This window comes from Neomonachus schauinslandi, chromosome 5 (assembly GCF_002201575.2).
Source record: "Neomonachus schauinslandi chromosome 5, ASM220157v2, whole genome shotgun sequence".
Classification (NCBI taxonomy): Eukaryota; Metazoa; Chordata; class Mammalia; order Carnivora; family Phocidae; genus Neomonachus; species Neomonachus schauinslandi.
The window spans coordinates 61239314-61264832 of record NC_058407.1 but is presented as its reverse complement, the minus strand read 5'-3'; the positions used below and the strand labels follow the sequence as shown (position 1 = coordinate 61264832).

At 51.5% G+C, this 25519-nt stretch overlaps 1 protein-coding gene across 1 annotated transcript; it reads left to right on the top strand.

Annotated features, from left to right (window-relative positions):
* Positions 1 to 8491: 8491 nt before the first annotated feature.
* Positions 8492 to 22185, top strand: LOC110577406 (keratin, type II cuticular Hb5-like). The gene is made up of 9 exons (XM_021686735.1): positions 8492 to 8914; positions 11588 to 11796; positions 13188 to 13248; positions 13849 to 13944; positions 14619 to 14783; positions 15021 to 15146; positions 18384 to 18604; positions 21341 to 21372; positions 22076 to 22185. Exons 1-9 carry the CDS (start codon positions 8492 to 8494, stop codon positions 22183 to 22185), a joined length of 1443 nt encoding a protein of 480 aa, XP_021542410.1.
* Positions 22186 to 25519: the final 3334 nt, after the last annotated feature.

The window sequence follows — 25519 nt, the reverse complement described above, 5'->3', positions numbered from 1 at the left end:
GGTCCCGTTCACGGGGTGGGAGGGAGGGTGGGGTCCCGTGCACGGGGGGGGGGGGGGGGGTGGGAAGGTGTTCTGGGATGCAGCACAGCGTTATGCAGTGTATTTAGGCGGGTGGAAACCCTGTGAGCCCCAGCTCCTCTCCTGAAAGCCATTCTCCTGCAAGGAGGAGACAATTCCTGGTGGCGTTGTGTGCAGCAGGAGGAAGCTGGGGCAAGCCAGGTGACAGACTAGACGGAGACAGGGAGAAGAAGGTGAACGCAAATCAAGGCAGTTAGAAGGCACAGAGCCGATGTCGTACGTATAGACGACATAGTGTCGAGTGAGAACCTGTGGACACCATACCGTGTCGGGAGATAAAACAGACATTCCCCAAACACTGCTGTGTCCTTTCCAGGCGTGAGCGCATATGTGAGGACATCACACGCATTGCTTGTGCTGGGGGAGGGGCGAGAGGGGTACGAAACGAAGGGAACAGAGGAGCAAAACAGAGAGTAGCTTCTATGGGCTCCTGAGGACACTGTGCCAAGAACTGGAGCATGTGACAGACTCACCTCTCTGCCCAAGAAGTGGAAAAGAAAAACTGAAGATACAATTAACAAAGTGGGAAGGGCCTAGGAGATGAGCTATAGGGGCTTCGCTGGGCCCGCTGGGGCGGGGCTGAGGAGCCTTCAGATGCTCCAACTCAGGTAGCTCAGAGGCCTTGCCAGAGAGGGACTTTCAGGAGACAGACAGGAAGAAAACTTGGCCCACAAACACTTATAATTACCCCTTTCCTGTCTTCTTCCAGGGGATCACCCAGCAGCATCACACCTGCATGACGTGCAACCCGCTTCACAAACCGAAGCCCTGAGCTCTGAGGCTCAGAGAAGCCCGTGGGGCTGTGTGAGTGACCGGGTAGAGGTGTCTTGGAAGCAGATTTTTAGGAGCTAAGACTGTCAAGGCATACGATAAATTGCAGGAGGGAAGCCTGGTACCCAGATCTGTTAGGAAGTTAACACGCCGTGGGTGGTGGCTGCTGGCCGCCCAGGGAGGGTACAGCATGGTGAGCTAAGCACTCGCAGGGAAGCTGCTGGGAGAGTGAAAAATCCAGGCAGGGAAGAGCCAGCGAAGCCACACTTTGTGTCAATCAACCTGGGAAGGCTTCCTGGAGGAAAAGGGCTTTCCACATGGTGGCTTGAGGTGCTTTCTGCAGCCAGGCTCGGGTGCCCTCCAGTGGAACAGCGTGGCAATTCTAGCAGTCCGGGGGTGTCTTTTCTGAGGCGCCTCTGCAGCAGAGGGGTGACTCACGCAGCCCCACGGGCTTCTCTGAGCCTCAGAGCTCAGGGCTTCGGTTTGTGAAGCGGGTTGCACGTCATGCAGGTGTGATGCTGCTGGGTGATCCCCTGGAAGAAGACAGGAAAGGGGTAATTATAAGTGTTTGTGGGCCAAGTTTTCTTCCTGTCTGTCTCCTGAAAGTCCCTCTCTGGCAAGGCCTCTGAGCTGCCTGAGTTGGAGGATTCTGGAGGGCACTCTGTCCCACTGCTCCCTCCAGGCAGGTAGCTGCCTCCCTGTCCCGTGGACCGCCTGGGGAAGCCCTGGGAATGGCCCTTAAATAGAGCCCAAAGCTGAGTCCCCCGTCACTGACTGCCGTCTTTGGGCACCCCGTGACATCAGCCCTGTCCCCTGGCAGCCTTACTTGGTGCCTGTGGGTACAGCTGCTTCACACGTGCCCTTCGCTCTTCCCTCCACTCCAAGACAGACAACCTCCCCTCCTTCAAGACCCCTCACAGGGCTGGGTCTCAGAACCCCGGCAGCCCTAACACCCCCGGGTGTGTCTTGGCCAGCACTGTGAGGGGGCTCTGGAAGCGGTGAGGGGGCTCAGACTGCTCCGTCTCCCGCTTAGGCGGTCTGAGCTGCAGAGGGCTGGAGCGGCCACTGCTCTGGACACCGTGTGTCTATAGGTGACGCCTGACAGTTCAGGAGCTCCTTGGGACAGAAAAACGAGCCGTCCCTGCGGAGCACTGCCCGGACTGAAGATTCTTGCATTTTTAAAGCTGCTAAGTTTCAGGGTGGTTTATGACCCAGCTGCAGTTACTGGAATGGACATCTTGGCTACATTTTTCATAGTTTACAACCACTTCTGATTATTAGAATCATCTTATTCCAGAAGTGAAGACATTCTGAATTCACGCTACAATTTCAGTTTTAAAGTCTGCTCAAACCTCTTCTCTCTCTCTCTGCCCCTAAACCACCTGCCCCTAGCCCTGGCTCGCGTGTATATGGCTCTCATGGCTTGGTTCGTGGGGCATGGTCTTTTCATCATCTCCTTCTTTTTGGAGATTTCCAACATGTGTTGTGTCAGAGGGGGCACCATCAAGCAGGGCTCTGCCTAGGTGACAGCTGGTGGGGGCGGGGAGCTCCATGGCCACCATGGGGGTGGTGGCTTGGCGTGCCCGTTTTGTTCAAGGGTTGGTTCCTGCAATGTCCCCCCCACATGGTGCTGTCTTGTGACGTTTGGCCACATGTTGTCTTCCCTGCTGCTGGATGCTGGCAAGGCAGACCCTTCCATCTCAGCGCTCCTCCCACCAAAGCTGGTGACCATGCGAGGTGGTGGCTGGGTCCAGTGTGTAACTTCTTAGAACTTGGAGGACTGATGCCCTTTTGTGCTTAGCTTTGGGACTTGGCTGCCATTCTGGGACCACCAGAAAAATCCGCTGGATTTCCATTCACCACAATGAATATCTTAGTTTATTGTACATCTGCCTCATAGCTTTTTAGAGGCTACTTCACCCTGGAAATCAGAAGAGCTGGTGTCTCCCTCCCCTGTTAGATGCAGGAGACCCAAATCTGTTCTCCCCAAATCCCCCTCCCATCTTCCTTGATGATGCACATGCTCTTCTGATGACCTCACGCCCCAGAAATCCTGCTCCTGCCCCCCCCCCCCGCCTGGGTATAACCACATCCCTGCCCTTCTTGTCCTCTTCCAGGTTCTTATTCTACACTGGGCTGTCTGTCCTCTTCCCTCACTTAGCCTGAGAGCATCTTAGAAGCAGGGATCTAATCCAGGGGCAGGAAACTTCTGCTGATCTGGAATCAGGAGGGAAAGAGGTGTTACTCTTAGTAAAATTTTAAATACTTGAGGGGCGCCTGGGTGGCCCAGTCATTAAGCGTCTGCCTTTGGCTCAGGTCATGATCCCGGGGTCCTGGGATCGAGCCCCACATCAGGCTCCCTGCTCCGCGGGAAGCCTGCTTCTCCCTCTCCCACTTCCCCTGCTTGTGTTCCCTCTCTCACTGTCTCTCTCTCTCAAATAAATAAATAAATAAATAAAATCTTTAAAAAAATTTTAAAATACTTGAAGTTTGACCCCAAACTTCTGCGTGTACGGAAATATTTCTCGAGACTGTTACTGACATTCCTGCTGCAGTAAAAGTGCATCAAACGTGATGTGAAGCTGACTCAGGGGCTCAGGGTTATAGGAACAGCCCCTCCTATTCTCGTGCCCCATGGCCAGCTCAAGGGGAAGCCCCCTCCTGGCCGTGAGGCTGGCCCTCTGTCCTTGATATGTCCCTGTCTCAGGTTCACAGCTGCCCGCTGGATAGCGACCGCACCCTTGGGGTAGCGCTTCACGGAGCCCGATGTGGATTCACACCCATATTTAATGTGACCTGCACAACGACTCCAAGTTTGTGCTGCCCAGCGGACACAGTGTGACATGCGGGACAGTCTGTCCCCACGCTGACGGGCCCCATGGGCTGTGCTATTTTCTAGTACACACTGGCTTGGGACCCCAAGGGGGATGAAGAGCAAGAGTGACCACTGGCTGAGTGTTCAGTGTGCTAAGTGCTCTGCGCGACTGTCTCAGTTAATTTTCTCCGCACGCTCAGGCAGGTCTGTGATTGGGCATCTTGATACAGGGCTGAGTGGGGGGTGGTAGGGCTCAAGGAAGGGCAGTTGCCTTGCTCTTGGCTATTCCATCTTGTGTTTTGCTTATCCCACATCCAACCAACTGCCAAGCCCTGCTGACACCTCGTGGTCCTTCCATTTCTTCTCCATCCCCTCCAACACGGTCTTAGCTCAGGCCGTGTTATTTCTCATCTTGTTTCCCGTGATAGTTTGCCAGCTGGATTTGCTGCCTTTTATCATGTTCTCACAATCTGTTCTTCGCCCTGCTTCTTAGTTGATCCAATTGTACATCCAGTCAACTTCCTCCCACCCACCCATCCATCCATCACCGAGTAACCCTACCCGCCTGCCCCTCTAAGACAGATGAAACTCTCTGCTGCTGACAGGATGAGGGGAAACTCCTGGGCCCTGCCCGTGCTCCTTCCTGCCTCCCTCCTCATCACTCCGCAGGGGAGGCCCTGCCCTCCAGCCATACTCAGCCAGCTGGGTGTCCCTCCATACCTTTGCACACACTGTCCCCTGGTTTGGGGCACCTCCAGACTTGGTTCAGGGGCCATTTCCTTTAAAAGGAGTTTGGCATCTTTGCACATGTCTGTCACCACACTGTTCCATAGATGTTGGGTTTCCCACTGTGACCAGTAGGCTGTGAGCCACTGGAGGGCAGGGCCTGGCTTTTGCCCAGCTCGGTGTCACCAGCATCTAGCGCAATGCATGACCCTCAGGCGCTTGATAAGCAATTGCTGAACGAATGGATGAGCAGATGTGCTGGGCCAGGGACTCACAGATGGGGCGGGGTGGGGGAGGGAGAGATGGGTATTCAGTGGCACCTTGCTCCCCCACCCCCTAGTCCCTAGAGCATCAGTTAGTGTGGTTATGATACCCTTGCCAGATGCATACAGGTGCTCGGGAAAGGCTTGCGGCCAAAGACGGATGGAGGCAGGGCAGCCTGGGCTGGCTGTGAGCAGCGTTCCCTCTATAGCTGTGTTCTCTGTTTCCAGGGGTCTCCCTACACGCCCAGCACTGGTGGTTTTCCAGCTGAAGAATCTGACCAGGAACTGCCAACTCTCCTTCAGGAGCTGGGCATAGCAGAAGATTCAAGCCGAGATCCTCCCTTCTGGATTTTTTTTTGGACACCCTCATAATGTTGGTGATATCAGTAAGAAAAACCAGTGTCCTTAAGCTGGACCCAAACCAGAAAGACCATGTAGTACACCCCCCCACTCTCCAGGCCCCATAACAAGAGATCCCCAGTTTTCCTTTGGTGATTCATCTAGCATCCTAGAGGCTAGCTCTACATATGCTAAGCGGGGTAGGGGATCAGAGCATTTATCGGAACCTTGGTCCCTGAGTAACTAATCTGCACCCTCAGCAGTGTTCCATGAGCAGGGAATAACCTTCGGCTGTATTTGAGCCATTCATTGATGTATGGGAAGGGGTGGGGGTACAGTGGGATGGGTCCGCCCTGGGTGGAGGCCATAGGAGTGCCTTTTTTTGGTAGAGAATTTAAAAACAACAATAAAACTGACTAAAAATCAGCTTGTTTTTATGATCACCTAGCAGGAGCAGTTCTAAACAATGTCAGTGATAAAGTCCTCTTCCCTATCAGCTCCCCCAGCCCGCTCGATGCCCCCGTCTGCCTAGAGCCATTACATTGTTTTCTTTTTACACCGTTAACGTTCTTTACGATACCAGAATACAGGGATGCAGTTAGTAAGCCTGCAAGTTCTGCCTGCCCAGAACGTAGGCCCTTCCGGGGTAAGAGGTCCCAGGTGCTTGTCTTTGTGCCCTGTGACCCTGGCCACAAGATTAGCGAGATTAGGCCAGACATTTATATTTGAGCCAAAGGTACCCAGGGCCAGTCCGGATATTGGGGAGCGAGGCAGCCTTGATGAGAACCTGCCCAACAGGGGTGCTCTGAATGGGGTGCTGATGAACGAGCCTAACCCAGTTCTCCGTCTTGGGGAATATCCGTGTGAGACCCCCTTAGAGAAGGCAGCAGGAACCGCTCCGGAGGTGACACCATGCCTGGGTCACCAGAGATGCTGCCCGTCCTGGACAGTGGGGAAGCCTTCTGCCATGAGTTCCTGCAGGCTCTGGAGTGACCCGGTGTGAAGGTGGGTCACATAATTTCAATTCCAAAGGCACTGAAGTAGGTTTGCTTTTATTTTCCCCATGCAATGTTTGGGACCGGAAGCAGCTCAGGCACACACAGGTAAGCAGTAGGGCACAGTGAGGAACAGGCTGGGTCCCACAGGGACCACTGGTGCTCTCCCCTCCCTTTCTGTATCCCCCTGAACTCACCATACTTGGGGCCCCCTCTCACTCTCTCTGCTCAAACCACATGGGCCTCCTCACTCAGACCCGACCTGTCCCCACCTCAGGCTTGTGCACTGACTCATTCCCTTACCTCCTCAAAACCTTTGCTCCACGTCCCCTTCTCGGGGCAGCCGACGCAGACCACCCTGTTTAAAATTGAACCCCATCTTCCTCCCACTTCTCCTGAGTCCCCCTTCCTTGTTCTATTTCTTCTTCTTAACACACGTATCACCATCAAATATATAATCGACTCATTTCCTAAGTTTATTGTCGATCTCGCCCACTGGAATGGGAGCCCATTCCACCTCTGTGTGTCTTATTTCCTGATGTATCCCAAGCTCATGGAAGGGCGCCCTGCACATAGTAAGTACTCAGTAAGTACCTGTTGAATGAAGAAAAAGAAAAAAATAGAGCCCAGCATGAGGCAGGCCCTTCCAGAGCATCGGTTTTGAGTTCCGGTTTCTGTTTTGCTTCTCTTTTTCTGCCTGCCCACCATGGAGGGGATCTCTCAGCTTCACCCAACTCCCCTTCCTGCCAGTTAGGGTTAGTGTGGGATTTGTGCTTCTGTGGCCACGGGAGCAAAAGGCTGGGGCAAGTTGGCCCTGCAGGGAGTCAGTTGATGGGGTGTCTCCCCAGCCCATCCTGTGACTTGGTTCAGCCTCGGAGCTCTGTCCTCCAGGTGTGGGAACAGGGGCCTCTTCTCAGACCGGTGCTCCTGGGGCAGGTCCTGCTCCCTCTGCATCCATCTTTGTGCTCCCCACATAGAGTGCGATTCTGTCCTCTGTGTCCTCCTGCTGTGAGGTGTGTGTGCGTGCATGAGAGAGAGAGAGAGAGAGAGCAGAAAGACCCTCCCCATTCTCTCTTGTTCTCTGTGGCTCTTTCTTATGCCCCCTCCCCAAGCCTGTTCCCCCAAGAGGGACTTCTGGAAGACCATTCCTGGTTCTTGTCTTCATAGGCAGAGATTCTCTGTAATGACAGCTCTACTCAGAGGACTGGATTGCTGGAGGCTTAGGCATCATTATAGTCGGGGCTGCAGGCAGTGGTTTTCCCCCCCGGGGCCCATCTCCATCCTGCCCTTCCGGGGTGTGACATCAGGGTGGGAGGCTGAGGGTGAGGCGCCCTGGCCGAGAGCTTGGTTTGGCAGAGGATCTCAGGAACTAGGCAATCTCTCTGGCTTCCAGGCCTGCTCACTGGCTCTCCTGGTACCCCCGCTTCTATTCTCTCTGCCACGTCCCGTCATCTTCTAGGCCCTGCCTCAGGTCTCACCTCCTTTGCGACATTTCACCTGCCATGAGTGGCCCTCCTGGGAAAGCCAAGAACATCCCCTTTACCTGATCATTCGTCTTTCTCTCTCTTGCCATGGATCTTTCCTGCCCCTGTCTGGTGTCCCCAGGGGACCCAGGTTCTTCAAGGGCAAGCTCTGCCCAGCTCTGTTTCCCTCGGCATCTAGATTAGGGCCTTGTTCCGGTGGGACCTCAGCACTTGCCTGTGAATGAAGGCACCTCCTCGGGGGGACAGCTCCTGGGCATGGCACACAGTGGAGGGGTCAATCAGTATTTGTGGCCCAGATGAAGACGCTCTCCAGATACTGACCCTTCCTTCCTGTGCCCAGTCTGTTCAATTCCAGCAATGGTTCCTGCAGACCTAATATGTGTTGGTTGCCGTGAAGGCTACGAAAGTAGATAAGGCGTGCTTTCTGCACCAAGGGGTCTGTACCATCCCCAGTGACTCGACTCTGAGACAGAATGTAGGAGACGCAGTAACAGGGGAGGCTGGAAGAGTTCACTCTGCATGTGCTCACCCTGGAAAGATGAGCCAGGCATCCTTGTGGCCTCACGGAGGGAAATGTGTAATCTGCCTGGGAGGACGGGCCCGTCGACCTTATGGGACACGGGACCCTTGGCATCTCAGGGATGGGCCGGCCCAAGCCCCCACTTGCCCGTGTGGGATAATGATGGCAGGTGGATTCACAGGGTGGGAGGTGAATTAGGGGCTGAAGAGCCTTGTCTAGGCCTGTGGGACCGAAAAGGCACCAGGGGACAGGTTTATTGTGACGCGGGGTCTCTTCCACATGCTTATTAAAGGAGACAAGTTACAGCTTTGCTTCTTGGTCTGCCTAGTGGGAGATTCCCACGCTCATAAATGGCATTAATAACTTTCTCCTGCCTTTTATGTTGTTGGGAGGCCTGTCATCTGCCCCATAAAAAGCAGGGGCACTTACAGGTCTCCAGCTTGAGACCTGCACGCTTCGGGCCTCTCCACCTTGCCCGCACTGTCCTGCACGGCCAAGACATGGCGAGCCGTTCCTACCACTTCGGCTCTGGCATCGGGGTCAGGAACTTCAGCTCCTGCTCTGAGGTCCTGCCCAAGCCCTCAGCCCGCAGCTGCGCTGGTGCCCTAAGCTCCCGCAGGGGCACTCCTGGGGGGCCTGGCTACAGGCACCTTGGGGGCTTTGGCAGCCAGAGCCTGTATGCCTTGGGGTCCCCACGCACGGCGGTGAGTTGTGGATGGCCCCTGCGCAGCGGGGGCAGCTTCGGCTACCGGGTAGGGGGCCTCTGCGGGCCCAGCCCGCCCTGCATCACCAGCGTGTCGGTCAACGAGAGCCTCCTCACGCCCCTCAACCTGGAGATCGACCCCAATGCTCAGTGCGTGAAGCACGAGGAGAAGGAGCAGATCAAGTGCCTGAACAATAAGTTCGCTGCCTTCATCGACAAGGTGGGTCTGCAGGCTGCTCCCTGGGGCTGTGGCACAGGAACGGGCAAGGGACTTGGAAACCAGTGACGAGCTGGGTTCATGTTCTCTGAGTCCCAGGCCTGCTACTCATCAGCACGTGGCCTTGAGAACATGACTGAATTGGGCTCTTGGTTTTCAGGTGTTACCAGCAGAATCAAATGCAATCAGTAATGGGTGTGAAGCCACCAGACAGAACAGGGCGTTGATTGCTCTTCTTCCCTGCCCAGCAAGAGCTGAGAGCGTGTCCATGGCCCCATCTTCTGGATCTCAGCCACCACACAGTGGCAGGGGCAGGGGAATGGGCATGTCTGCTAGGCTGGTGTCTGACCCCACTCCTAGAGGAGATGCCACCATCCCCAGGGTGGAGAGGGGAACCAGGATGAGGAGGGGCCAGAAGCTCCTCTCCTGCTCCTTCCTCTGGGGACAGAGTGTGAGTTCCCAGGACTTCCGCTGGGGGCGCCCTCCCCACCCAATACTGACACAGATTAAAGACAGTGACTCGAGAAACTCCAGGGGAAAGCCCAAGAGGGGCTGTTGAATTGTACTTTGCTGATGTTGCAGTCTCTGAGCCCACCTTCTGGTTGGATGCAGAGCTCTGGTTTTCTCTGACTCAGTGGTGCCCCCTGAGAGCCTCTCTGAGGGAGGACAGCCACTGAAGTCCAGGGGAGGAAAGGCTCATCTCCAGGGCAGAATGGTGTGCATATCTACACCCAGGGACTTTGGATGCACACAGGGTGACGGTGCGTGGGAGCTTTGCTCTCAGACAAATGCCACCATCAGGAATAGGCATCTCTGCAAGCGACGGTGCCATACATCTATTCTTAACATGCTGCTGGCTCTTCCCTGCCATCAGCACATCGTGCAAGCTGTTAATTTCACAAGGACATGCACCAAGTGTGTGTGTGGGGGGTGTGTTTGAAATCCAGCCCATGCTCTGTTCACCCGGCTGTGCGCCCCAGCAGGAGCCTGCGTCTGCCTGGAGTGGTCCCTTTGTCTAATTTGCTCGAAAGCACAGTGAGGGCCCTGAGCGTGCAAGACCTTTGCACGCAGCCTTCTGGGCAGCACCCAGCTATGCAGCCTCTGTTGTGAGCAGTCGGTTCCGGTCTGAGGAGAAAGACTCAGACTGCCGCCCCAGGCTGGCTTTCTCTCCCCTGGGGTGGCCGGCAGCACCCCCACCTCCTCGGAATCACACTCTGGGTGTGCAAAGTGTATTGGCCAGATGGGTTTAAGCCGGCATAGTGGGCAAGCCCGAGAGTGGGCCTGCATGGGGCCACCCAGGGCAGATGCCTTTGGTTAATTAGGGTTTGGTTTCTTTTCCCACAATGGTGGGCAATTGAGGGCTGCTTTCTACCAGGCTTGTGCTCCCAGAAGGTTAGGGCTTGGGAGGAGATCACCTAGCGCAGGGCTGACAAGGGCATGGGGCCTGGCAGGACCCGAATGAAGCCAAGCTGAGACGCATGCCTGCTGGAGGGGCAGCTGCTGGGATTCACCACCAGACCCAGGCCCGGCATTGCCTGAGCCTCTGGTTTGTCAAGGTCACAGAGATCCAGATTCTTGCCTGAAATTACTCAATTACTAAATGTTGGCTATGAATTTGATTTCTGTAAAACAGTTTGCTGGCCAAATAAAACCTGCCCGCTGGGTAGAAAGAGCCTGGGGCCTGCCCGTGTACACTTGGTGAGGTTCTGCTGCTGCATCAGTTTATCGTGAGGCTCAGAGAGAAGGAGGCACTGGGGCCTGGTTAGTGGCAGGGTCAGGCAGTGGGAGGTCTCCTAACTTCCGGTTCAGGGCCCCCGAGCTGGGCTCTCATGCCCCAGGATCAGAGGGAGGGAGAGTATGGTGGGTGCATTTTTAAATCACTGCCATAAAAATGCCCAAAGCTGAGTGGCTTAAAACAACACAAATTTATTATCTCATGAGGCCAACTTCAAGGTGTCCGCCCTAGGGGAGGCCTGTTTTCAGGGACATGCAGGCTTTTGGCAGAATTGAGTTCCGTGAGATTGTAGGACTGAGGTCCCTCTTCCCTTGCTGGCTTGCTGCCGGAGCTTGTTCTCAGTTTCTAGAGGCTACTGGCATTCCTAGACTCAGGCCCTTTCTCCCTCTACCTCCAAAGCCGGTGATCGTGGTAGAGACCATGTCAGGTTCTGAGTCTCTCCTCCACCTCCTCCTTCTGTGCCCCTCTCCGCTCTTCTGCCTTCCTCATCCACTTTAAAGGGCCCATTTGATCCTTTGGGGCCATCTGGATAATTCCAGATCTTCAGCACCATGAGCTAAATTCCACCTGCAGGGTCCCTTTTGCCATGTAACGTAACCTATTCCCAGGTTCCAAGGATTAGGATGTGACCATCTTTGGGGGGCCACTTTTGCACCCCCCCATGGCCTGGGGTGTTTTTGTAGGATAGATGTTATTTCATTCCTGCAGAATAAACACATCACAAATAGTGTGCTCTACGGGAAGGTGGGGATAGGGTGAGGGAACACGACTGGGGGAACATTTGTGACCTGCACTTTCAGGCTTTGCCAAATGATTTGGCCTTTGCAGGGAGGTCAAGCTGCTGCAGGCCAGGGGCCCTCCCCAAGGGCAGAGAAGGCTCTGGGATCCTGTGCACCTCTCTGGGCTCCTCCTGAGTCTTTTCCCTCCCCTCTGGGCGGCAGGTGCGCTTCCTGGAGCAGCAGAACAAGCTGCTGGAGACCAAGTGGCAGTTCTACCAGAACCGCAAGTGCTGTGAGAGCAACCTGGAGCCCCTATTCCAAGGCTACCTTGAGACGCTGAGGCGGGAGGCCAAGTGCGTGGAGGCCGACAGCGGGAGGCTGGCCTCGGAGCTCAACCACGTGCAGGAAGTGATGGAGGGCTACAAGAAGAAGTGAGTGTGGCCTGGCCAGGGGGTAGTTATGGGTGTGGGGCAGGTCTTGGCTGGGTCCGTCCAACTCTCCAGGAGGCAGAGATCACTGAAGGTCAGGGTCATTCCAGGCTACTGCTCAGGTGGTTCTGTTTTCTCAGCCTGCTCCATCTGGTCTCGGCTCCCAGCTCTTGTGCGCTGCATCCTGGGGAGATCGAGAGAGAGGAACGATGAAACAGGAGGGTAGAGATCACTGGGCTGGAGGGAAGAACTTGGGAGCAGTCAGTGCTAGGATGGGCGGAAAGGAAAGGTCCCTGGGGAGATATCTCGAAGATGATCCGGCTGATGCCATTCAAGGTATCTGATGAGTTCGGATAATTCTTTTATTTACTCTGTAGATAAATCGCCAGGCTCTTGTTCTGCAAGGCACTGCAATTCAAAGGCCCATGTAAATCTTTGGTTTTAACCTGACTTGTTTGGTTTGGCCATTATCTAGTTTAAACTCACCAGGTCACTGCTAATTTGCTCCTCTTTACCTGGTAGATATGGACAGAGAGAAGGGCGATTCTGACATAATCAGTCCTGGTAATACTAACTGGAAGTAACTGGAGTTCTGATCTTGGAAGATCAGGTTTTCCCATCCAGATGGGCCCAGCGATGGGCTTACGCTTTCCTTGAGGGGATGCAAATGCCGACACAATTCTGTTTGCAGGTGGCAAGGTCTGTCTCCCAGTGTAGGAGGTGTGAGGGCCAGTAATTACACAGCTCAGTGTTTATAGCAGCCCAAATTACTCTGTCATTAAAAAGTTGTGGGAAGTGTACTGTGAGAACTCTGGTTCTCCCGCCGGATGGGCAGGGCCGCTGCAGGAATGACCTCATGCGCGGGAGTAAGAGAATGTGCAGGGTTGTTGAGGAGGGGGGTGGAAATGTTCCCCAGCAGTCTGGGCACAGGGGGTGCTTCCAGGATGTCAAGTCCTTGGATGTTGGGGGAGGGGAAGAGAACGTCACGGGGATGGCTTCATGGAGCTTTATGTTTTGTACAATTTTCGGGTTGAAAGACCCCCCCCGCTCCGTGGAGCGTCTGTCTTTCATTCATCCCACAAATATGTCCAGAGAAACTTCCTGCACACCAGGCAATTTAACCCAAGATGCAGAGAGATTCAATGACTTGCCTGAGTTTTGCAGCAACTTTAGTTCAAGCTTAGATCAGAAACCAGGGACTTGAGCTCCATGACCAGTGTCCTTTTGGTGGGTTCTTTGGGACTGAAAAATAGAAGTCCAAAGAGGCCAAGCCTCTTCTCCCAAGGCACGCAGCAAGTGAAGGATAGAACCAAGTTGTCTTGAAAACCTAGGGCTCTCTGGCCGGTCCAAAGCCCCCTTCTCAAGGGCCTCTCCACCTGTGTGTCTCTCCTCAGGTATGAAGAGGAGGTGGCCCTCAGGACCACAGCTGAGAATGAGTTTGTGGTGCTGAAGAAGGTGAGTGACTCTTCCCACGTGGGAGGAATGAAATTTTGGATGCTGGGGGCCTCTGAGACTCGCCAAGATGTGTCAGTCTAGTCGTAGTGGCCAGGCACTCGAGTCCACTGACAGATGGAGGCCAGTTAGTCAGCAATGTCCCTATGAGAGTGACATTGATTTACAAGTGGCCACGGGAGTTAAGCAGGGAGTCTACAGAGAGCCAGACAGCAGCACCATGAGGTCTCACGCCTGAGAGTCAGCTACTTGGGTGGTGCCTGACCTGTGTGCCAAGGACGACCTGCTGGGGCGTGCGCTCATGGCTCTGGGGCCACCACATGGTCACGCTCCATGGGCCAGTCTGGCTCAGGGGTAGCAGTCTGCCATTTCAGGCTGTGATTTTAGGCCACCCACTTCAGAAAGATCTCCAGTTCTGGAGGAATCAGAAAAAAGTCTGTAAGGGGTCAGACTTCTCTTCACCCCCTATTCCTAGGTGGTCCCACGGATGTTTCTGTGATAGAGAAGAGTGGGCCAGAACATGGCCTTGGGGCCCCCTATAGAGTACAGAGGTCCAGGGGCACTGAGTGACCCTGTTATCCTTTCCTCGTGTGTGTTCACCAGGACATAGACTGTGCCTACCTGCGCAAGGCTGACTTGGAGGCGAATGTGGAGGCGCTGAGGGAGGAGATGGGTTTCCTGCAGGCCCTCTACGAGGAGGTGAGTATCTTCCCATCTCCAGAAGAGCAAGTGAGGGAGGAGAGGGTGGAGGCTTTTTGGGTTGTGGCTTGTCTTGGGCCCTTGGCTCTAGAGAGGGTTGTCCATCCCTAACTCTTCTAGGGCCTAAACACCTCTCCTTCTGTGACCAGAGGAGATTTTCTCTTGCTCAGGCCTCCTTGCAAAATGGAAATGGGTGATGTCCTTCCTTTAAAATGATTTGAAAGACTAGGATTCATTGCCTGTCTACACAGGACAACATGAAGTGGAGATTTGAGAATATAGGTATGGATATATAGAGATAATAATTTCTTATTAATTCCGGTAGTGTGAAAACTTAATTAGAAAAGCCAGGAATCTGAATCTGTCCGTTATCTGGTTGATTACACTTATACAGATAGCTAGAGCTGATCTGGATTGTTGGGGCCCCAGGTGGAGTGATCCCCTTTGTCTCTATCACTAGAAATCTGCCTCTGTTGATCCAGGCTTTAATGGAATTCCACCTTACTCACTGCCTTGAGGCCATGGTCCAAATTCCAGCCCTTTTCTCTTAAAATTCCCCTCTGAAATTTTGCAGTTTATTTCCTGAAGCTACAGGTGGGGACTGTTTTCTACCTATAGTGATGGGAATCAGAGAGGGATTTGGAGCTGAGGGCACTGGTTGCTGTCTCCTACAGGAAATCTACCTTCTTCAGTCACAAATCTCGGACACCTCGGTGGTGGTCAAGATGGACAATAGCCGGGAACTCAACATGGACTCGATTGTGGCCGAGATCAAGGCTCAGTATGACGATGTTGCCAGCCGCAGCCGGGCCGAGGCTGAGTCCTGGTACCAAACCAAGGTGAACTGGAGGGCTGGGCTGCCCATTGGGCAGGGAGCATAGCCGGAACCCGGAGCTTCCCTGGGACAGGTGCCCATGCACTGAGAGGGGCTACCGCATAGGCCCAAGCAGAGCAGGTGTAGGAAGTGGGACCGTGGCCGAAGAACAGTGGGCTGGCTCTCCAGTGACAACCCAGCACCCCCTCCAACAATGTCACAACCACTGGCTGTTTCTCAATGTTGGTCCCCCAACCCACAGTGCGAGGAGATGAAAGCCACAGTGAGCCAGCAGGGTGAGGACCTCCGCAGAACCAAGGATGAGCTCAACGAGCTGAACCGCCTGATCCAGAGGCTGACGGCGGAAATGGAGAATGCCAAGCAGCAGGTCAGGGGGCGCTGAGACCTCAGCCAGTGTACCTGCTGCTTCTGATCTGCTCTCTGCTCTCCTCCTACCTGGATGGGCAGCTGCTATCTTTGGAGAGGCTTAGATTTTAACCACTTGCACCTGAAGTTTGCACAAAACATTTTAGGGGGAGGATAGGTCTGTCTACCTTCTCTGAATTCTGCTGTTATTTCCCTTCCTATCCCTTCACTGCTTCTCTCCTTCTAACATACCTTAGATAACGTGGTCTAGGGCAGGTTATGTCCTGCTGTCTCTCTCCCTGCCTCTCTGGTTGGACTTGAGGTGCACAGACCTGAACTGATCCCATGCCACTCTATTCAAAGTGCACACGACCACCGTCTGCGCATCTCTGCAATTCAGCGTGTTCTTTCCTTCATCTTTATTCCATTCTCCTCCATCCCCAGACTCATTCTCATGCAGCTAATATACGTCCCTCTTCCATACATATATTTACATACACACATACATACATATGTATCCTTTAAAATAAATTTATATAAACTTCTTGGTGTTTTAAATTTACATAATGACATTACGCCATAACTCTCATCTGATTCTTCCCATAGCCAGTTCAAAGTCTTTGAAATCCATGCAGGTTGCTCTAAATGATCTGTTTCATCTTTTCTATGCTATCGAATGCATTAATATTCATAAGCCAGAGTTTCCTGTCCATTCCCCTATGGATGGCCACTCCGTTTGCCTCCAAGTCTTTGCTACTACAACCAGTTGTATAGTGAACATTTTTTATATATTTTTACACACGTATACATGTTTCCATGTACATCTACATGAGAGATGTCTTGAAGGTATAAAGCAAGAAGTGGAAATGTTGAGTTGTAGGATATTCTCTGAATTACTTCCCGTAAGAACCCTCAGAACTCTGTGCCGGCACACAGTCCCACCATAGACAGGTGGGGGCTTCTGCTTAAACTCACTATTATCAGACTCCAATACGTGTGGCTTTAGTAGGTGTGAACCAGCAACAAGTTGTTTTTTAAATTTTCATTTCTCTGGTTAACTAGTGATGTCGAATGTCTCCTCATAGGCTTACTTACTCATCTGCATTTCCCATTCTAAGCACTGCCTATTCCTATCTGCCCATTTTTGTATTGTGATTCCTGTCTTTTTTCTCAACTATTTGCAGCAGTTCTTTGTCCATTCTGTCTAGATCATAATCCTTTGTCAGTTCTGCATGTTGTAGTTCATCTCCTCTCAGGCTGTCACTGGTCTGTTTGCTTTCCTGAACAGAAATCTTTAACCTGGGTGTGGCCACACCCATCAGCTCTTCCCTTAATGGTTTATACTTATGAAGGTTTGAGGTCATAGAGGTATCCTTTTGCATTCTTGTCTTCAACTAGTTTTATAGTTTTACCTTTCACATTTAGGTCTTTAACCTGTCTAAACTTTATTTTTTGTATATACAAAGAGTAAGGTTTAAGCTAATTTGTTTCTACAGATAGTAAGAAAATACATCATGTAATCCATTCCTTATCCACTGGTTTGTGATACGACCTCTGTCCTAATCCTGCGTTCTCACATACCTGTGGCTCAATTTCTCTCTTCTCCCTTCTGTGTCGTGGTTCTCAAACACTGTGTAAGATGTATCGCAATTAATTCATTGCTATTCATAGCTGAGGTGATAAAATATGGGAATGGTCCTGGAAGTGAAATTAGAGAAGATTGGAAGTTATCCTTGCTTGCATGCTAATACGCTTTTAAAAATATTTATTTCATTGTGGTAAGAACTGTTAATATGAGATCTACCCTCATAATGCATTTTTTAAGGGTACAATACATGATTGTTGACAGTGTGGTACAGTGGGTCTCTAGAGCTTATTCATCTTACTTAACTGAGACTTTATGACCATTGATTAGTAACTCCGTATTTTCCCTCCTTCCGCCCCTGGCAGCCAGTGTCCCACTGTTTGATTCTATAAATTTGACTCTTTTATTTTAATTTAAAGTTTTTTAAAATTTGACTATTTTAGGTATTTCATATAAGTGGACTCAGGTAGTTTGTCTTTCTGTATCTGGCTTATTACACTTAGCATAATGTATTCAAGATTCATCCATGTTGTGGTATATTGCAGAATTTCCTTTTTTTTTTTTAAAGTCTGAATAGCATTCCAGTGTATGTTTATACCACGTTTTCTTTATCTGTTCATCTGTAGATAGACACTTAGGTTGTTTCCGTGTCTTGGCTGTGGTGAATAGTGCTGCAATGAACATGGGAGTGTTAATATCTCTTTGAGATCCTGATTTTAATTTTTTTGGATAAATACTCAGAAGTGGGATTGCCAGATCATAGGGTAGTTCTATTTTTAATTTTTTGAGGACCCTCCACACTGTTTTCCATAGCAGCTGCACCATTTTGTATTCCCACCAACAGTTTGCAAGCGGTTCAATTTTCTACATCCTCGCTAACACTTAGCTTGTTTTTTTTTTGATAATAGCCAACCAGGCAGGTGTGAGGTGATTCTCATTGTGGTGTTGATTTTCATTTCCTTGGAGATGAGTGATGCTGAGTATCTTCGCATGTACCTGTGGGCCATTTATATGTCTTCTTCGGAGAAATGTCTCTTTAAGTTCTTAGCCCATTTTGAAAATCAGATTATTAAGGGTTTTGTTTTTGCTATTGAGTTGTAGGAGTTCCTTCTGCTTTAAATGGGGCAGAAGGGAGGAGCTACAGTTAGTATGTTGGGTGTTTACGTGGGGAATCCTTCCAGTATGCTGATCTCAGTGGGTCAGAGAATGGAACCCCTTATAGTGGCCTATGAAAACCTGGGCTTGGCACTAATTACTGGTAGCTTAGGGCAAGTCACAGCTTCTCTGAGTCTCATTTTCTTCATCTGCATAATGGGAATAACCATGCCTGTTCTCACAAGCTCATAGAGTAACCGGAGGCGAATAAGGTAGCATCTGTGAAAGTGCCTTGTAAACTAACAACAGTAAACAAACGTAAGATAATATCACTACTTATTACCAGCCCTGTCCCAGTGCTAACATTCCCTGCCTCTAATGGCTCACCAGGCACTTGGGTTTTACAATAAAGTGGTACAAAAATGGAGGAAGAAAGCTCCAAAGGGCCATTATATCCCTGCTTAGTTTATTTGCAAGTTGACCATTTTGAATGGGGTTGACCGAGGCCATGGGGGACCCACCAGCGTTCCCACAGCCTGCACCCCCCTCAAACTCCTTTCTTCCTCTCCTCCCTGACAGCGCTACAAGCTGGAGGGTGCCGTGGCAGAGGCAGAACAGCAGGGCGAGGCGGCCCTCAGTGATGCCAAGTGCAAGCTGGCGGGGCTGGAGGAGGCCCTGCAGAAGGCCAAGCAGGACATGGCCTGCCTGCTCAAGGAGTACCAGGAGATGATGAACTCCAAGCTGGGCCTGGATGTGGAGATCGCCACTTACCGCAAGCTGCTGGAGGGCGAGGAGAGCCGGTGAGGACGGGGCTCGGGGTCACTTCCCATCCCCACTCAGGGCTTGAAGACTGCCTCGCTCGACTGTAATCCTCCAGGCAGAGAGCATTCAAACCAGGAAGGACTCCAGAAAGACTCTAGAAATCATGGAGTCCAACCATTTCCCCATTTTCAGACAGGGAAACTGAGGCCTAGAGAGGGGAAGGAACTTGTTCAAGGTCACAGCTAGGTAGTGGCTATGCTTACATTACACCAATCTCCTGGTTAGGGTTCCAGTGATCCTTGCCCTCCTACACTGCCCCTCTGGCGGCACCTCAAGCTTGTTCCAAGACAACTGCTTTACCCTGTTGGCTGAAAGGATGTTTCTGCAATCACATCTCAATGGGTTGCAAAAGCTGGAATCATTCAGAAGATTTGTTAAAGGCCATTTGATTTGGAGTGCACAGTCAAGGAGCCCCGTAGTTCCATGTTCAGGACCAGCAAATGGAGATGAGCAGCTCAGCGTCCTTGCTTAGCAGGGAAAGACAGGGCTGGACATAAATCCATCCTCCAGGTGACCAGGGTTAGTGTCCCAGGGAGGCTGTTGGGGGCTTCTCAGAGGAGGAGGTAGAAGAGCTGAGGGGGTGGGAAAGGGACAGGAGACATCAGGCTGTGCTGACAGTTTGAGCCAAGAACCGGGGCAGTGAAGTCAGCAAGGGAAGGAGCAATGTGGATTTGTACCTGGGGTAGTGGCGGGGCCCCTAGCCTAGAGGTGGCCGCATCATTACTGCCTCCTAGCTGGGTTCCGTCACGGAGGAGCAGGCCAGACTGGGGGGAGTAGAATATAAAGGTTAAGATCACAGGCTGGGAGCCAAACCACCTGGGCTCAAATCCCAGCTCTACCACTTCCAACTCTGAAACCTTATGCCTCAGCCTCCTAATCTGTGAAACAGGTAATCATAAAACCCACCACTTTAGGCTATTGCAAGGATTAAGTGAGTTAATGTGCATAGTAAGCACAAGCAGGAGCAGGTTACAATCAGAGTAAGAATCTGTCTATCCAGGGTGGCCAGGCAGGGCTGTACTGTGGAGAGGCTCCTTATTAACCAGGTTAGCTTTAGAAATCTGACGTTTGTGGCACCCACGGCAGCCGGCCATGCTGCTGGATTTGTGCTGTGCTTGACCAAAGCAGGTAAACTTTTCTGTCCATGTCCTCAGGCCACCAGAGTCTACCTCCTCCTTTGTACACTTAGCCTCAACCTGCTCATCTACATTCAGTGAGGCACTGGGCATTTGCGCCGTGAAACTTACTTTCATTGTAATCATCATCATCATTAGCGTATTAATAACTCCACCATATAATGAATGAGGCACTGTCTCCAACACATGAGATTTTATTTCATTTTTTAAAGATTTAATTTATTTATTTGACAGAGACAGCGAGAGAGGGAACACAGCAGGGGGAGTGGGAGAGGGAGAAGCAGGCTTCCCGCGGAGCAGGGAGCCCGATGCGGGGCTTGATCCCAGGACCCCGGGATCATGACCTGAGCAGAAGGCAGACGTTTAACGACTGAGCCACCCAGGCACCCCAACACATGAGATTTTAAAAGATGGTTTAGTGTATGGCATCTTGCATATTGTGGCCATTGACCTTCTAACAGATCTTCCCTTCTTGGCACTTAATAAGTTCAATTGGATTACTCTAGTAATTCTCATTGCAGAAAATAAGAAAATTAAAGCAGCCATCATCACTCAACTTGGAGACAGCTGCTGCTAGCATTGTGACTCCACAGGCAGGATGATGGCTAGAATCTTCTGGAAGGGCACAGTTCCAAGGCTGTGGTAGAGTCAGATTCACGTGGCAGGAAAGTGAGCCCAAAGCATAGATCCTCACGGAAAAGCTGTAGTGCGTAGAGGTGCTCTGCATCAGGCAGAAGGAATCAGACTAGAGCTTTCCTGGAGGGTAAGGTTTGAAGCTGGGGGTTAACAAAGAGGGAGACATAGAACTGAAAGTTCAGGTGGGTGTGAGGGAGGAGGGGGCCCACTGCAGTGATATAAATATCCCACCATCGACGAAATGTTTCTAATGTTAATAGCAAACACAGTGCATTTACTGTGTGCCAGGCTCTATTTGTAGGCACTTGGCAACGTAGAGCTTACCACAATCCTGGAAGGTGGGTATGATCATCCTCGTTTCAGAAATGAGGAGACTGAGGCACGGAAAGCCTAGGTGACTTGTCCAAGGTCACCCAGCTAGTAAGTGGCTCAGCCAGATTTGTGCCCAGGAGGCTTGGCTCCAGAGTCCAGACTCTTAACCACCATACCCTCCTGCCTCCCTCTGCATTATCAAGTCATGTGGATATCTGGGGTAGCATGGATCGATTAGAATGAGAGGCAAGCATTTTCCTACCTAGAGGTGCCCAGTTAGGCAGTGGCTGATCCCATCCTCTATTGGGCTGTGCTGGAATTTCCAGCCAGGGGACAAGGAGGATAACCCCCACTGTAACCCATGTCCACCTTTCAGTACACCAACCTTCCATGGCCGAGAAGCAAACAAGGCACAAAGTGGCCCTTTGGGTCCTGCAATCTTAACATTCCCCTGTCCTTTTGGGATCCCTGGGAGCAGGGGCAATGCTGATGCTCTCTGCAGTGGGTAGGCAGCATGCCGCCAGCCCCTCAGCTCTGCTCCCCTCACTCAGGATGGAGCAGAATAGGCCCGATCGAGCAGGAGCAGAGGAACTCCGTTCTGAATGTTTGCTCTCTCTCTCTCCCCTGCAGCTTGTGTGAAGGCGTGTGCTCCGTCAATATCTGTAAGTTGGGTGTATATCATGGGCATCGTTCTTTTGAGTGTTAATACTGGGTTGCATCTAATGGGTGACTCTGTGGGGCACTGTGTGGGGGATAAAGGGGCTGAGGTCTCTGGGATCTGCACAAATGGGTGGTCCAAAATATTTGGCCCCTACGCGGGTCCACCTGGAACATGTGTGAAACCTAAGCTAGTGATGGTGGCAAGTTCTGCCCCCCTAATTGGTTCTGCAAAAATAGCCCAAGTCTTTCAGTTACACAAAGAATACTCCTCAAATGGCACAATGTTTTGATAAGAAACATGAGATGTTTATTCTGATCATTTGGGCCACTGCAGGCAACTCTTAAATCTTTATCTTTAATAATCCAACATGTACGCAGTCCCTGGGCTAAGTGTCTATCCGTTCTTCTCATCCTTGCAGCAACCGTATTTCTAGATGATTCCTCCACCGTGACCATCAGTTTTTGCTCAGATTGTATAAACACATCTCAACATTAGTCTGGTTCAAGTAGAGTTAGGTATCCCGTTGGCTAAACACACTCCTTCCAGAAACAGTTGGCAATGGGTTTGGATTTGCCTGGAGTTGTAAAGATTCATGTTGCTGGTCGTGCCGAATGTGAAGAAAGCAAATCATTGGTTCCAAAAAATTCTGGGTCATGTCACGTCGGGGATGGAAGAGAATTCTGACTCAGTGTCTCCTTCCACAGGTGTGAGCCGTTCCCAGGGCGGCGTGGTCTGTGGGGACTTCAGTGCCACTGTCCCCCGTGGCCCGGGGGGCGTGGCCACCAGCAGTGGCATCTTCTCTCCCCCTCTGTAGTGGGTACCTGCTCCAGTGTCAGATCGGTGCGGTTTGCGTAGAGGGTGTGGGTCTGACGGGGGCAGGGGTGGGGAGCAGGAGGGAAAATCATTGCTCTCTGAGACCCTAGGGTCAGTGTAGGAATTTCCCCTGACTGGGAACCCAGGCTGACTCTCCAGTTTCCTTCTTACTGCAGTTAGGACTTACTCTTCAAGCGCATGACTGACACCTCCATTGAGTCTCCCTTCCCTCCCTTTTTGATAGAAGCTGCTCAGCCACTTTCTTCCCCAACTACCTTCAGGTTAGCAGACATTTACTAAGTATCGACTGCGTGCCAGACCCTCTGGGAAGGGAGCCGGGTCGGGGAACGGCGATGGGGGGCACACCTCTGCTTTGCCCTCAGAGGAGCGGTGGGCGTGTCACCTCAGCACTGAGGGGGTGGCGGGGCAAGTAGACTGGGGGTCTGGGAGGCCCCTCACTGATCTGAGAGACTGTGCATTCCCAGGGTGTCCCCCAACTCTTCACGTGTCAGGATGGAAAGGTTGACTGAAGCTAATGGCTGAGGTGTTTAGGTTGGTGGTTGGTTGGGATTTTTTTTTTTTTTTTTTGTATTTGGACAATTCCTGTTATGGCTCCTACTCTCTTTGAGTGTGTGTGATTAAATATTGATGGTAAAAATTTTCTCCTAGTATAAATGAATGCCTGCCTCCTTTGTGGTTTTCCCCAGCGCCCCCCTCCTCCCTCAATCCCTGACCATCTCAGTGCTTCTGCAAGTGTGGTCCACGGACCACCACCACCAAGTCAGGGTCCCCAGAGATGGGAGGTGGAGGGGACTTCTTCAATTAGTAGATCCTGGACTCCAACCAGAACTACTGAAGCAGAAGTTCCATGGAAGAGCTCGGGGATCTGAGTTTAAACAAGCTCCCAGGTGATTCCTAGAGGAACTAAAGCAGACAACCATTGGTTTATGTGGGCAGAGGGGATAGGAGGGTCAGGTGATTCTGACCGTGGAGCTGACTTCCTCTCTGACTCTCACAGGATCAGCTTCATCTTTTTGCATTTCTCCTTTGACTTTGCCGAAAGCAGAGCCAATCTGGGGCCCCCACGCCTGGGTGGGGTGGAGGCGAAGGGAGAGAGGAGGAGAGAGGAGTCTTTGTCCACAAGCACCTGCTAAGTGTCAGGCACATCATATGTGTATTTCATTCATTGCTCACAGCAGCGGCATTATTATCTTGATTTTATAGATAAGGAAGTCCAGGCCCAAGGAAGTTAAGTACCTTTCCTGAGGTCACACAGCTAGGCCAGCGTTCAGACTGAGGTTTAGGGAATGCCGAAGTTCATATACTTTCCATTGTCTTACCCCAGTTGTACCTTCAGACTAAACGTCCTGGCTCATCAGACTGCTTCTGGATGAGGGGTTCTAACTGACCCTGCTTTGCTAGTCAGACTTCAGAAATAAGACACAGAAGATGACACAAAGGAAACTCCTCGAACTGTGGTAGAAACAACTCCCATAGTCTCTGGTCTCCCAAGAATCTTGGGCAAATCTTCTTATGGGACAGTTAATACAGGCCCATTATGTGGGAACCCAGAAGTAAAACCCAGACTTCTGGTTGGAGGACATTTTCCCCGACGGCCTAGATGGGGCAATTGATTGGGGAAATCTGCCTCTGGCCTATTCCTGAACTGACAGTCCCCAAGAAGTCCCACTGGGGAAGTCTGTTTGGAGTCCCTGTTGAGGCAAGTGGTGTCCCCCTGCTGAGGTGGAGAGAGGGGTTTCTGATGGACAAGTTTCTTTCATTTGATCTATAGGAAGAATTCCGCATCTTCCACTTTATTTTATTTGGGATTAAAAAAAAAGATTCAAAAACAGCTTGACTGGGTAGAAGATATTTTGCCATGAGAATTCATACTTGATCTCAAGACATAGAAAAACCTATGAGCAGTTCTTTGGGCAATGCAGTCCTTCTGATGCTTTCAGAATGTGTCCTCAGGGGGCACATTGTTCCCCTGCAACTCTGGGAGGACGAAGATCTTTCTTAGTGTATTACTCCCCTAGTCTCTGCCTCCTGGCCTTGGAGGGTCCCGCAGGGGCTACATGCTGGGCACACCACGGTCTGGATCCCACCAAGTTTGAGTGGAGGTAAAATCAGGTCCAGGGGCCACCAGATCTGCTCCGAGGAGGAAAGGGAGTCCCACTGGGCACCTCCTGCCCTGGAGCAGAATGGGATGGAATGGAGGAGGGCCTGCCTTTCCTTTCTGGTGGTGATGGTGGAGGGTGTGTATACACATTTTTGTGTCTCTGGTGGTTTTTTTTTAATGCAAAAGCTCATCCTTGGGTGCTCAGTCGGTTGAGCATCCAACTCTTGATTTCGGCTCAGGTCATGATCTCAGGGTCATGAGATCAAGGCCCGCATTGGGCTCCGTGCTGAGCATGGAGCCTGCTTGGGATTCTCTCTCTCCCTCTGCCCCTCCCTCCCTCCTGCCATTTGCTCTTTCTCTCTCTCTCAAAAAAAAAGCTCATCCTCTGTGCTCTACCTCCACCCCACTCATTCCCTGGCTACCCACCTCTCATCACCTCCTGTCCAATAGCACCAAGAGAATAAGAGTGGGCACTTTGGAGGACCCTTTGTTTTTGAACAAAGTGGAAGTGGGCAGGATTTCCAGGGGGCACAAAGGGGGTCTGGTAAGGGTCGGGGGAGGGGCAGGAGAGTGGTGTGAGGCATCTGTGAACTCAGCCACTCCCCAGTGCAAGTCCCCCCCCCCCCAAAAAGAGCAGAATCTTGTTCATGTGTCCTCACTGCTCTACTTTTCAATGAACGAAACACTCAATAAATACAGCCTCTTCTTAATATCCACATTCCCAGAGAGTGTCAGTGGCTTGCATATGTGGACAGAGGGTAATCCCAGATAGCCATTTCCAGTGTCCATGTCCATTCCAAAGAGTGATATGCTTTGTGATTTCCTTGCTCATGTGGTTAGTTTACATTTCTCACTATGCTTGGTTCAGGTGAGTGATGGCAGCGATCTGTGTTTCTTGAGATCCCAAAGACTGAAGCAGGGACATTGGAGACGCTGGGCTGGTTGAAGGAGCCCACCTGGGAGTGGGTGTTTGTGAGGATGGTCCAAGGGGAGGGTATTTGAGACTCGGTGGAGGAGAGCTTGTGGCCTCAGAGAGGAAAGAGAAGAGGAAAGCCTAACCTGACCTGATTTTTTTGAAAAGACTGTAATCCATACTTCCCTCATCCTTGTATTTTGGGGGGACATTGAGTATTTGAATAAGGGTAGAATACAAACAGAAGGTCTGATTTTCTCTGATGGAGGTCTTATTTGGGTTGTGGAGTTTCGAGCGAAA

What these genes read in the sequence shown, in the direction of transcription:
- LOC110577406 (XM_021686735.1), top strand. Translation starts at nt 8,492, where the DNA reads ATGGCGAGCCGTTCCTACCACTTCGGCTCTGGCATCGGGGTCAGGAAC. An exon ending in ATGGAGGGCTACAAGAAGAA is followed by an intron (nt 11,797 to 13,187) that starts GTGAGTGTGGCC and finishes GTCTCTCCTCAG; the next exon opens with GTATGAAGAGGAGGTGGCCC. An exon ending in AGTTTGTGGTGCTGAAGAAG is followed by an intron (nt 13,249 to 13,848) that starts GTGAGTGACTCT and finishes TGTGTTCACCAG; the next exon opens with GACATAGACTGTGCCTACCT.